This window comes from Manacus candei, unplaced genomic scaffold, assembly GCF_025592945.1.
Source record: "Manacus candei isolate 608988 ecotype Guabito, Panama unplaced genomic scaffold, ASM2559294v1 h1tg000086l, whole genome shotgun sequence".
Taxonomy (NCBI): Eukaryota; Metazoa; Chordata; class Aves; order Passeriformes; family Pipridae; genus Manacus; species Manacus candei.
The window spans coordinates 4,874,337-4,888,395 of record NW_026138134.1 but is presented as its reverse complement, the minus strand read 5'-3'; the positions used below and the strand labels follow the sequence as shown (position 1 = coordinate 4,888,395).

The following is a 14,059-nucleotide window of genomic DNA, read 5'->3' as shown; positions in this document are numbered from 1 at the left end:
TCCCTTCTGTATCTCCCTTTTTGCTCTCCAGGTCTCCTGGCTCTCTCTTCAGTTTTTTTTACCCCTCTTCCCCCCTTGCCCTCATCTCTTGCCCTCTATCTTGGCATCAATAAATGAACTCTGTGGCCAAAGGATGATGAGGAGCATGGATGTGCCTGTACCTGAGGTAGCTGACCCTGTTGCCCAAGAGCCTGTGTGTTTGCAGAGGTTGCCCACTCTCTGTCTGAGGTGGGACAACCCACGGAGCTGATGATGGAGAGGATCTCCTGGGCACTGGAGGCAGCTGAGTGGTGCTGGCTGGCCTTTGGTGGGGATGGCTGGTAAGCAGGTAGGTAACCAAGTTGTTTATTTAGTAGCAGAGTGGTGTGGTGGGGGGTGCAAGTGGATTATGATGATGTTAATGATTTTTTTTTGTTGGTTTTTATAGGTTTTTAACAGATGTCCAAGCAGTGGTGATGGGCAGAGCACTTGTTTTTGGGGATTGCACTGACCTGGCCAAAGTCTGACTCAACCCTTTGCGTGACTTAATAGAATCACAGAGCAGGTTCCACCCGTCTTGTTCCACCCTCTGCCATGGGCAGGGACACCTCCCACTCTCCCAGGTTGCTCCAAGCCCCATCCAACCTGATTTTGGACACTTCCAGGGATGGGGCAGCCCCAGCTTCTCTGGGCAACCTGTGCCAGGGCCTCCCCACCCTCCCAGGGAAGGATTGCTCCCGAATATCCCATCTCTGCCAGCCTTTCAGACACTGCTCTGTAGCATCCTGCCTTCACCCAGAGGCAAAGCTGGTTTTGTTACTTGAACTCCCAACTGTAAAGCTGCTCCTTGGATTTCAATCTCTCTTTGATCTTAAGCTCTTCAGGTTGTAATTTACTATTTCAAAATCAACCTAATCATACACAGCAGCGTAATTAGCAGCTGTTAGGTGACCTGGGGTGGATCTGACCATGGTGGCTCAACTGGGATGTTGTAACCTGGAATTCTAGAATTTCAAATACTCCATCTGCGTTTAAAAAGGAAAAATAAAATAAAAATACCCAAACTCTGCTAAACTAAATATTCTAACTATGCATGTTTTCTTTTGCAGCCTCTTATTGTTCCTTAATCCTTAAGGAGACATAGAAATAAGGGTGAAACAACAGCATATTGAAGCTGATTTAAACAGTGGAAGGAGCTGAAATTGTCTGGACCAAGGTCACATTTCAACCTTTCTCTTGTATGGAACATTAATGGATGGGAGATTCTTTGTAGGATGTATTGAAACACTTAAATGTATATATAAATATATATATGTATAAAGTATATTTATATATGTATATTTCAAAGTATATGTATCTTTTAAAGTGTATGTTTTAAAGTAGATATATATAAAATATATATTTTATTTATATATATTATTTATATATAATATTTATATATATTTATATATTTTTATATATAATATAATATGTATGATATATATATTATATATATATTTATATATTTTATATTTATATGTTTATATTTATAGATATTTATTTTTATATTTATATATTTTTATATATATTTAAATATATTTATATTTATTTATATATTATATAATATATATTATATATATTATAATATATATCATTATATATTTTAAATAATATATATTTATTTATATATATTGTATATATTGTATATCTAATATAATATTCATATTACATATATTATATATGTTATATAATATATATTTTTATTTATATAAATTTATATTTATATATATACTCAGAGTTTATCCTGAGAAATTGTATATATTATTTATATATATTTATTTATATTTATATATATAATATATATAATATATAATATATAACATATATTATTATATATATAATTATGTATATATTATTTCTATTATAATATATATGATAATATATATAAATATATATATTATATATATAATATATATTTCTATTTATATACATTTATATTTATATTTATATTTATATTTATATATATATACTCAAGGCTTATCCTGACAAAGTGTATATATTATTTGTATATATTTGTATATATTTATTTATATTTATATTTATATTTATATTTATATTTATATTTATATTTATATTTATATTTATATTTATATTTATATTTATATTTATATATATTATATATGTAATATATAATTATATATATGTAATATATAGTGTATATTTCTATTTATATACATTTATATTTATATTTATATAAACTTATATTTATATATATACTTAGAGCTTATCCTGACAAATTGTATATATTATTTGTATATATTTATTTATATTTATATATATTATATATATAATGTATATAAAGATATATATAATATAAAATATATACTTTAATATATATAATATATATAGTATATATATAATATATATATAATATATGAATATAAATAAATATATAAAAATAAATAAATATATATAAATAATATATGTGCTTTGTTAGGATAAACTCTGAGTCCTTGAGATAAATATGTATATATATATATAATATATATATTATATATCTACTTATCTCACGGACTCAGAGCTTATCCTGACAAATTGCTTCTATTGAAACTCTCTTTCAAGGGAGTGGACATGAATTCAGGCTGACTCAAACAAGATGAAACATTTAATAATCACCAATTACTGTTTATAATCATATCAGGGAGGAGTCAGTCAAGGGCAGGACTAACTTTTTTCCCATTGGAAAAACCCATTTTGATGCCACAACTGTTAACCTGGCAGTTGGAATCTGCTGTTAGCTGGGCTTAGGCAATGAAAAGTTTATCCCAAGAGTTAATGCATATTTATGCAGTGACTGACTTTTCAGTCTTGCTTCAAAAAAAGCAGAGTTCTCAGGAGCTGGGTGTTCCAGACAGACACTTGGCAGTGGTTTTGAGGAGCAGGGATGGTGGAGAGCTGGATCAGAATGTACACAGAATAAAGAGCTGTGGAAAAATACACGTAGAAAATACACAGAATAAGAGGGAGACAATTGCACCTGGGAACAGAGGAAACAAGTAGAAGTAAATACTTACCACCTGTAAGTGGGTGGAGAAGAGACTTGGTGAGGCCAAAGTAACAACAGGAACATACTGGGAGGAAAAAACCCACGGGGCAAGTCCTGGTTGCAGAAATGAACTCAGTGAAGAGGAGAGGAGCTGTGACCTCTCCTTTCTGAGGAAGAAGAAGAAGAAGAAAACACCATTAAATACTGAGAAAAAAACCATGGAAGAGATCCTACTTCACCCCTGCCTCCCTCACCAAGATGTTCTCTCCCCTTCTTTGCCAAACCACACAACCACTGCCCCCCATGTACCAGCACTCCCTTGTGGCTGATCTAGGCCAAGTTCATTAAAGACTAATTATTTGCATGTGTGATGGTGATGAATAAAGCCTAAGCCTGGCTGATAATGTGTGCTGGTAATGACTGTCAGTCTAATAAAGGCAGCTTTAAACTTTCAAACTGTGTCGGTGTGTTTGTTTTAAATACAACCCCAAAATGTGCAGCTGCTGTGGGGGAAGGTCTGGAGGGACAGAGGGACACTGAGGTTCAGCTGGACAGGCCAGAGGAGACAGAGCAGCAGAGCTTTGATTGTTCTGCCCCAAATAAACACCAATTTTATCATCTCCAAATAAAACTGAAACACAGGGAGCACCTCTAACCCCAAAATACTAATTAGTTGACCTCAAATAACCCAAATGACCTATAATAATCCTAAAGTGCTCTGCAGAGAGTGTGACCTGCAGTAACCCAAAAATGACCTAAAGTAACCCCAATGACCCACAGTAACCCCAGAATGACCCAGAGTAACCCCAAAATGACCTAAAGTAACCCCAAAAGGCCAGATTTTTGACCTAAAGTAACCCCAAAATTTTCTGCAGAGTGTAAGTTTGACCTTTAGTAACCCCAATGACCTAAAGTAACCCCAATGATCCAGAGTAACCCCAAAATGACCTGGAGTAACCCCAAAATGACCTGGAGTAACCCCAAAAGGCTGGATTTTTGACCTAAAGTAACCCCAAAATTTTCAGCAGAGAGTAAGTTTGACCTTTAGTAACCCCAATAACCTAAAGTAACCCCAATGACCCACAGTAACCCCAAAATGACCTGGAGTAACCCCAAAATGCAATTTTTTTGACCTAAAGTAACCCCAAAATTCTCAGTAGAGAGTAAGTTTGACCTTTAGTAACCCCAATGACCCAGAGTAACCCCAATGATATCAGAAACCCCCAAAAGCTCAATAGATGGGAGGTTTAATTGTGGGAAAATGCATTTTAAGAGAGACCTTTTGAGTCATTTCAGGTCAACAAATTACCTTTTGGGGTTATTCTAGGTCACTTTGGGGTTATTCCAGGTCATTTTGGGGTTACTCTGGGTCGTTGGGGTTACTTTAGGTCATTGGGGTTACTAAAGGTCAAACTTACTCTCTGCTGAGAATTTTGGGGTTACTTTAGGTCAAAAATCTGGCCTTTTGGGGTTACTCTAGGTCATTTTGGGGTTACTCTGGGTCATTCTGGGGTTACTGTGGGTCATTGGGGTTACTTTAGGTCATTGGGGTTACTAAAGGTCAAACTTACACTCAGCAGAAAATTTTGGGGTTATTTTTAGGTCAAAAACCTGGCCTTTTGGCGTTACTTTAGGTCATTCTGGGGTTATTCTAGGTCATTTTGGGGTTACTGTGGGTCATTGGGGTTACTTTAGGTCATTGGGGTTACTGCAGGTCAAACTTACTCTCAGCAGAAAATTTTGGGGTTACTTTAGGTCAAAAATCTGGCCTTTTGGGGTTATTCTAGGTCATTTTGGGGTTACTCTGGGTCATTGGGGTTACTTTAGGTCATTGGGGTTACTAAAGGTCAAACTTACACTCGACAGAGAATTTTGGGGTTACTTTAGGTCAAAAATCCAGCCTTTTGGGGTTACTTTAGGTCATTTTGGGGTTACTTTGGGTCATTGGGGTTACTGCAGGTCAAACTTACTCTCTGCTGAGAATTTTGGGGTTACTTTAGGTCAAAAATCTAGCAGTTTGGGGTTACTCCAGGTCATTTTGGGGTTATTACAGGTCATTTTGGGGTTACTGTAGGTCACTGGGGTTACCTGAGGTCACTGTGGGGTCATTGGGATCACCTGGGGCCAAGTTCTCTCTCTGGGGACCACCTTATGTCCCCCACCAAGTCCAACCTCTGTGTGGAGTTGTACAAGTTTTCCCCAGAATAATCCCATGTTTCCCACTCCAGTTTGTTCTCTGATCCTTCTCCCTGACACTGCTGTTATCATTTGTAGGGATTTTTTTTTAATGAGTCTCTATTTCCATTATTTTTGGTTCAAGGAGATGAGGTTTCTTCTGTTCTTGGTGCTTCCATCCAGCCATTCCCAACTGTCAGCTTTCCACTCTAAGTTTAGGATCTGTGTCTTACTCCATTTGACTTAGAAGAGCAAACAAGACTGGCTCAAAATAACCTTTATTGAGAAAAGATAATTATGTGAAACTTTTTTCCCTGCTGAACCTGATTTTTAACTTATACTAAAATTTTCCTCACCTGAACCCAAAAATTATTTTATTTTAATAGTTAAATAAAGATGATTCCATGAAGAATGAAGGGTCTGATTCTCTGCATGGTTTTCTCTGAGATGGCAAGTGGAAAAAGCCAGGAATTCCTCCATGGATTTTTCCTCATGAAAATCTTGCATCTATCCCAGATGGCTCCAAAATGTGCATCCAGCATATGGAATATCCACCTCTGGAGCCTCCAAGATAGGAAGGAACAGGAGCTGTTGGAGAGATAAATATTATTTTAGGACAGAATAACATCCTAAAATACCACACAGTGTCCCTGGACCACCCAACCCATCCTGGTCTTTGGTTTATTTTTTTATTCATGGGGGTTTAAAAGCCCCCCAGGGAATTTAAAACAGCCCAAGTTTTAAAGCCAAGTGAAATGGTTGTGCTGCACCTGAAAGAAAGTGGCTACAGGGACTTGGCAGTGATTTTACTGTTACAAATTCCATTTGTAAGCACTGTTGGTGCATTCAAAAAGAAATAACTACAGATTTACTGGTGTAAATGAATTGTAGCTCAAGATATAACTTTTCTTCAGCTGCCTTGCTAAAAACCCCACTGGCAATTGTTTTCTCTCTTGTATTTGCACTACAATTCTCTGTGTATATTTATGACAGTACATCCACACACCAGCAGGTGCAATATTGAAAGAGTTGTTAATAATAAATGGGGCCCAAATTTCCTCATAAATCAGAGTTCCTATTGTAAAACTCTGTTTTTAATGCCTACGACTTCAACAAAATATAATCTTCTGGGCTGATTTTTTTTCCTGCTGAAGGTTCCCTTACATTTAATCTATGAGGGAAACAGTCAAAGGGATTGGCTGTATCTCAACAAAACTGAGAATGGGAGAATATTTTTTGCTCATGTTTCAAAAAAAAGATGAAGCTAAAGATCTAATTCCCCTGATTTTACTGACTGAGGTGATGTCAGAAATATGTTTTGGTGGATCACTCCATCCCCCTTTCCCAGGTTTGTTGAGACAGAAGTCCACAAGAAGACTTGGTAAAAGACCCACATACCTTAGAGCTCTCCAGGTAAAAGCATTCCCAGTGCTGTGCTGCCCACTTGAAGCAGGAGGTTGTCCATGGATGCAGGAATCTGGGTAGAGAGATGAGCAGGAATGACTTGAGCTAAGCCCTTGCTGTACTTCCCTGTTGGAGTCTCTGTCTCAGGCCCTGGAGGTGGAAAAATGTGACCTGAGGGGTTGGAGCAGATGTCAGAGAGGAAAAATTCAGGTTTTCTGGATGCAGAGGAAACTAAAATAGAATCCCAGAACGGTTTGGGTTGAAAGGGACATTAAAGATCATCTCATTCCACCCCCTGCCATGGGATATTTCCCCTCCAAGTTCCATCCAACCTGGCATTGGACACTTCCAGGGATGGGGCAGTCACAGCTTCTCTGGGCAACCTGTGCCAGGGCCTCCCCACCCTTATTTTAGGGAAGGATTCCTCCCATAAAATAACAAACCAAAAGAAGAAAAACAAGCAGCAGAAAACTGGGAGGTCAGGCTGATCATGCTCCCATAACTGAAAAAAAAAGAAGAACATCTGTGGATCCTCTCTCTGTGAAAATTTTTAAGGGCAGGAGAAACTGCTGCCACGGGCACCTGCTGGCAGGAGGAAACAAAGGATAATGGAAAGGGAAAGTGTTACAAACCGCCTGCACAGGCACAGGGTGCCCAGAGAAGCTGTGGCTGCCCCTGGATCCCTGGAAGTGCCCAAGGCCAGGTTGGAGGGGGCTTGGAGCAACCTGGGCTGGTGGAAGGTGTCCCTGCCCATGGTAGGGGTGGGGCTGGACGGGTTTTAAGGTCCCTTCCAGCCCAAAGCGCCCCCAGGGATGTCCCGGCGGAGGGGACACCGCGACCGACCCCCGATAACCCCCCCGGAGCTCCGCACACCCCTAAACCCCGTCCCTAAACCCCGTCCCTAAACCCCGCCCCTAAACCCGGCCCGGCAAAGCCCTGGGTCACGCCCAATTTTTAGACCCCGCCTACCCCCGCCCCTTTCGCGCTGACGTCACCGCCCCGCGGTGGCGCGAGCGGCCCCGCCCCGGTGACGTCACGTGGCGCTACCGGCGCGGCCCCGCCCTCCCCCGACCCCGCCCCCCCCTCCCAGCGCCGCTCCGGGACCCTCGGGCAGGTAACGGGGTACGGGACGTGGGGAGGGGGTACCGGGGTACCGGGGACAGGGCGGGGGGCACCGGCCCCGCGCCCCGGCAGCGACACCCGCGGGACGCCCCGTTCCCGCCGCTCCCCGCCTCCCCCGCCACCTGCGGCTCCCAAAGCTGACCCCCTCCTGCCCCCTTCGCCACCCACCCTGCCCGGCTGTCTTCGCCGGGAGCGGGACCCCCCGGGGAATCGCCCCTTTGGGACACGGGACGGACCCCTGTGCCCCATGCGCCGCTCGAGGTCTGGTTCCCCAAAACCCAGGTCCTGCTGCCACCCGCGTCCCGCTGTCCCCGCAATGGGATGCTGTCGTGCACGCCCCCTCCCACAGCAACACAGGGCAAACTTAGGGGACCCCCCACTTTCTGTGCCTTACACCCCACAACCTGGACTCGCCTCCCAGTGATCCGGACAGGCGGCTGATCCACCCCCCCAAAACCCCAGCGCTGCCACCCCACCCGTGCCCTTCGGAGCACATCCCAGTGGCCCGGAGCTGGGCAGAGGCTGGGCAGACAGGGCTGACACCTCCTGTCACACCAGCCCTCGCTGTTTCCCGCAGGAGCCACCATGGATCTGGTCCTGGAAGCCGCCGACCAGCACCTGCTGACGCCCTACGTGTACCCCGCGGGGTGGCCCGAGGGCGAGCCCTGCCGACAGCTCCTCAGCCTCTTCGTCATCACCAACCTGGGCGCCCTGGCCCTCTACCTGCTCTTTGGCACCCTCAGCTACTACTTCATCTTCGACCACGAGCTCAAGAAGCACCCCCAGTTCCTAGAGGTGGGTGCACACCCCCGTGTCACCCCCTGCCACCCCGCTCACCCGGGCCCTGTGGCACTGCTGAGCTGTCAGTGCCCCCCTCGCTGTCCCTGGGATGTCCCTCTCGCCATCCTCTTCCAAATGCCACGTGCCAGTGTCGTGGTGTGGGTGGTCCCCACTGTGTGTCACAGCCACCCCTCTCATCCCTCTGGTGCCCGTCCATGCAGGGTCCTTGGTCATCCCTGAAGTGCCACGACACACTAGACCCAGCACTCAGTGTGAGCCCTGTCCTGCCCCAACCTGTTCCCACATGGAGCAACCTGGGATAGAGGAAGGTATCCCTGCCCATGGCGGAGGGTGGAACTGGATGAGCTTTAAGGTCCCTTCCATCCCAAACCACCACCAGGAATGTCCACCCTCCATCCTGACCGAGGAGCAGCACTGTGGTGGCACAGATGCCAAAGTGCCCGTGGCAAAGGGGTGGCCAAAACACCATCCCTCTCTACCTCATGAGGGGCACTGGGGCTCTCTGGTGTTTGCCTGACTCCCAGTATGGCCTCTCCCCTGATCCCTCTCCCCCCCCAGAACCAGGTGCGCCGGGAGATCTGCTACGCGCTGCGCTCCCTGCCCTGGATCAGCGTGCCCACCGTCGCCCTGTTCTTCGCCGAGGTGCGGGGCTACAGCAAGCTCTACGACAACATCGAGGACTCCCCGTATGGTGAGACACCCCCACCAGCCCCCTGCCAGGGCAGGACCCTCTGCCCACTGCCTGGCTGGGCAGCGTGCCCAAGAAATCCTCCTGGGCACCTCCTATCCCATCTATTAGTCAAACCCCCAAATCCTCTCCAGGCTGACATGAGGAGGAACCCAAACACCCTTGCTCAGGGTCGTGGCCCCCTGCTTGGCACACTCCCCTCTCCACAAAAGAGATCCTTCCCTTCCCTGGGCACAGCTCCTGAAAAACCAGTGCCTGACTCGCTTTCCCTGAGTCATATGAGACTGTCTGACCTTCTCACCACATCTCCTCTGTGGGGCATACCCTGACACAACTGGGGCGTGTCTCCCACCACAAGGGCCACTGCACCTCCCTGACCCCCCTCCTGGCCCCTGTTGATGCCCATATGTGCCACCTCTAACACTTCTGTTCCCCCAGGCTGGTCTGGTGTCTTCCTCAGCATGCTGTCCTTCCTCTTCTTCACTGACATGGGCATCTACTGGATACACCGGGGGCTCCACCACAAGCTGTTCTATAAGGTATGAGATGGGATGGCAGTGGGATGGGATGGCAGACTCTGGACAAGGGGCCTTGCCCTGCTCTGGGGCCGTGTCCAAGCTGCTCCTGCCAGGGGTGGGAATGGTGGGTTTGACCCTCACCTCACTCCACAGTGTGATGGGAGCTGAGATGGGAACGTGTCCCTCTCTCCCCGTTTGGGTGGTGATGGCCCGAAGAGCGGCCCATTGGGCTGTGAATCTGGGATTTTAGGGGATCACCCCCCCTGAAAGGGGCCACCCTGACGGCACGCCCTCTCCCCGCAGCGTTTCCACAAGCCCCACCACCTCTGGAAGATCGCGACGCCCTTCGCCAGCCACGCCTTCCACCCCGTCGACGGCTTCATGCAGAGCCTGCCCTACCACGTGTACCCCTTCCTCTTCCCCCTGCACAAAGTCACCTACCTGGGCCTCTACATCTTCGTCAACGTCTGGACCATCTCCATCCACGACGGCGACTACCGCGTGCCCCGGTTCCTGCGGCACGTCATCAACGGCTCCGCCCACCACACCGACCACCACCTGTACTTCGACTACAACTACGGGCAGTATTTCACCCTCTGGGACAAGATTGGCGGCTCCTACAAGAGCCCCACGTCCTTTGAGGGCAAAGGCCCCCACGACTACTTGCGCAAGCTCCGGGAGAAAGACTCCGGGGCACCCAACGGCCTCCCGGCCTCCAAGAGCGAGTAGGCTCCTCCTGGCCTGCCCCTCTCCAGGATGACATTCCCTGGCTGGATCTTGTCCTGTTCCTCCCTGGCCACTTGAGGCTGTTTTCCCACGGACAAAGGGCCCCTGTCCTTGATGGTGTGACCAGCGTGGGGCGATTCTTGCTGAGCCCGACTCTGACCCCAAAACGGCGGCGTCCTGCCTCGCTCTACACCACAGATCTGCCCTGTTTTCCCTGTTGCTTCCCTTCCCAGCTACCTTTGGATCTCTGCTAAGGTCCCCTGCGCTGCTTTAGTGCTGTGCTGCTGCTTTACAACGAGAATAACATGGCACAAATAGAACAATAACGTGGCACAAATAGAACAATAACACGGCTCGTGGCAGGGTCCCCGTTCGTCTGCTGTGGCCATTGTGGAGTCCATCGGGACAGGCTGTATTTTGCAAAAAAAAAAAAGCTACTAATGCCCACCTTTTGGGGGTGTTGTGGGTCCTCCTGATGGCTCCTCGATGAGCTGGGGCTCGTTGGGACTCCTCAGCGGGACTCGAGGTGCTCTCCTCCTTCCTCTCACCTGGGGATGCCCCATGGGGTGTGGATGGGACACATCCCAGAAACAGTCCACCTGTAGGACAGAGATGTACTTTGAGTCCTGCAGGTCCCTTGAGCTCCCTGAGAATGCTGAGGGAGGAGGGAGGAGGAACAGATGCCTGGATGTGAGGGGCAGGGGCTTCTCCTCACTCGGGGGTTCGTGGCTTCCCCTCCTGAAGGCCCTGTGTGTTTCCTGCTGGAATCTGGTCCCCCTGCCTTTGGGTTCGGCCCATGTTCAATAAATCTCACTTGCCAACGAGGCTGCTGTTTGGTCCCTTCCTGTGGAAGCCTGTTTCTCCCCTACAACACCCATGCCAGGCTTACCCTGGGCAGTGCTGGCAGCAGGTATGTGCAGCACCCCCTCCCCTCTCTATCTCAGCAGGGTTGGGGACAATATCCCTGAGCAGCGTCCCCATCTCCTTCTCCTGCAGAGGGACTCAACCCCTCTGCTCTCAGGGTGTGGATGAGAGCCACAGAGGCCCTGCTGACACCCCTGTATGGCTCAGAGGGGGTGAGGTCCTGGCACTGGCTGGACCACTGTCTGCCAGTGGGAACTGCGGCACAGTTGGAGTGGCCAGAGCCACCTCCACTCCCCCATACCTCCATACAAATAACCACATCCCTGCACAGTGACTCCTGTGCTTTCCCACCCACTCTCACCAGCTGTACCAGCTGCTGGACTTGCTCCCCACCCTGTCTCAGCGACCCCCGGAGCAGGTTGTGGCTCCAGGTCACACCACTACACCTCTGGACCCCCATCCCATGTCCTGCCAGCACAGTCCCACACCTGGCCCATGCTCTGCTCTCCCCTCCCCGTCACAGCTCGCTCTCCCCACGTGCACAGGACACCTGACCTCTGTTTGCTGATTAACCTGGAGCCCAGAGCACTGCCCAGGGGTCAAGGCCAGGCCCAGATCGAACACAGTGACAACAGCACTGACCTTGGCCAACTGCCAGGGCCTGATTCCCAAACACTAGACCCTTGGGAAGAATCCTGGGCTTCTCATCAACCCATCTTCCCACCTCTGCTAAGCCTAATGCCTGGGTACCCCATCCTGCAGCCCCGGGGCGAGTGATGACCCTTGGCAGATGAATCCTTGCAGAAAAGTAAATTCCTATGAATGAGATGGCATCAAACTCGTGGTGCCCAACACCCTGGGCCCCTGCAGCCTCCCACAGACCTTCTCCCAGCCGAGCACAGCCTGGACCCCTCGCATTCCCACCGGGCAGAGGGATGGGGCTGCAGCACCACGACGCCTGAGAACAGGGAGATCGTGTCCTCCCGGTCCCACTCTGGGAGGACCTGCCGTGCCAGGGCCCCCGGGACAGAACACCCCCTCCGCGGTGGCCTCGGGGCGCTGTGCCACGGGGAGATGCAGCTCGGTGTGTGGGACCCTGATGCTGCTGTTGCCACAAGGTGGAGGTGTTGCTCTCGACACGCCACGGCAGAGCTGCACCTGCGTGGATGGCCTTCCTCCTCCTCCTCCTCCTCCTCCTCCTTCTCACCGCCCAACGTGGGGCAGGAGCAGCTTTGCCAGAGCACACTCGTGGGGTGTCCCTGCTCCTGTTCCATGCCACCTGCTTCACCTGGCTACGTGGATTTCCTCTGAGCCCCAGCCTGCTCTCCTTGTCTGCAACAGCCACTATCCCACCCCACGAGGAGTGTTTGCTTCCCTCCTTTCGTCTCCTACACGATGCTGTCCCGACACCAGGCAGTGCACACTCGTGGTGCCTCACACTGCACACTGAACATCATTTTCAGTGAGACCCTGGGCCCAAAAAGTGACACGTGGTGTGTGAGCACAACAATCAGGTGCCTCTGGTGACAGCCCTGAGCCCTGCAGGAAACACTTACAAACCATCATCCACTCCTGATGAAGGCTCTGAGGCCAATGGGATAAAGCTTTCAGCATCCTTGTTTTGCTCCCTGACTCCAGCAACACACAACAGGTCCTTTAAACAACTCAATCCTCTCTCTGCATGAGGCTCTGTGAGGGATGGCAGTTCCAGCCCCTCAGTTCCCTAAACCCTCCAGGATCTCTCAAGCTGAGACAGGGAAAGGTCTCAGGGAAGAGGTGAAGGAAAACCAGGGGGCCAGGGGCTCCTTGCCTTGCTCTTGGAGTTCACAGCTTTTACTGCTGATGAAATCCAGATGGACTTTAAAATAAACTCTGCTCTGTTCCCTCTCCCCTCTACGGCAGGAGACGGGTTCTCTTTTCAAGAAACAAAAAATACCTTTGGCAAAGGAAACCTGTGTTTCCCTCCACAAAGAAAGAGCCATTCATCTGCAAGCATTTGCCAGGTTCACCAGAGAGCTCCTTGCTAGAGCTCTCTCCTCGTGCCCACCACAGTGACCTGGCTGGAGGGAGCCCACGGGGGGAAATGGGGATGTTTCTTGCTCAGAGCACCAAGCAGAGGCTGGGGGGAGGACAGCAACCCCCCCCATGCACCCATTTCCTCCATTTAGAAACTGCTGCAAAGCCAGGTCCTCATTTCCTACTATTTCTTGTTCTATTCTTCCTCTATTCCTTATTTTTGTGTTCTCTTTGGGTCGTTCTCACCATGTCTGCTCCGTAGAGAAAGTGGCTACAGGGATTCCCACACAATAAAACTCCCTCATTGACTCTGCCCTTACCCACAGTGACCTCCAGTCCTCCAGAGGGACATTACACCGAGTCAAGACCTCTAAAAGCTTTATTAGGAGGGCTTATAATTGTATTGACTCGATAATTGAAATACACTAACTGGGTTTCTAGGTGAAAGCACCTCAGGGAAAGCTCTGGACAACATTCCTGCTATTAAAGCAAGTGAAATAAGGGGGAGCAAAACTGCCTCGGGGCTGTCCATGGGATTTACAAGCTCCCATTCCTTCACTGCTGGGCCACATCCTTTTTCTCTGATGATTCCCTGATAGCAATAGAATTTCTGGAATGGTGCACAGCACATGAGGCAGAGGAACCCATCAGTCTGTTCTCAGCACCTCTGAGACACAAGAGGCCAGAACACAGGTAAGGCCCTTTCTCAGCAGCAAGACTACGCCCAAATAACCACCTCTG

The 14,059-nt window shown here is 48.4% G+C and overlaps 1 protein-coding gene across 2 annotated transcripts; it reads left to right on the top strand.

Annotated features, from left to right (window-relative positions):
* Positions 1-7,630: 7,630 nt before the first annotated feature.
* Positions 7,631-11,260, top strand: SC5D (sterol-C5-desaturase). 2 transcript variants are annotated; one of them, XM_051812278.1, is made up of 5 exons: positions 7,631-7,697; positions 8,283-8,500; positions 9,065-9,197; positions 9,633-9,733; positions 10,016-11,260. In XM_051812278.1, exons 2-5 carry the CDS (start codon positions 8,291-8,293, stop codon positions 10,439-10,441), a joined length of 870 nt encoding a protein of 289 aa, XP_051668238.1. In that variant the 5' UTR covers positions 7,631-7,697; positions 8,283-8,290; the 3' UTR covers positions 10,442-11,260. The 2 variants fall into 2 exon arrangements, with proteins under 2 accessions (XP_051668238.1, XP_051668239.1); XM_051812279.1 differs by having other exon boundaries at positions 7,668-7,705.
* The last annotated feature ends 2,799 nt before the right edge of the window (positions 11,261-14,059 follow it).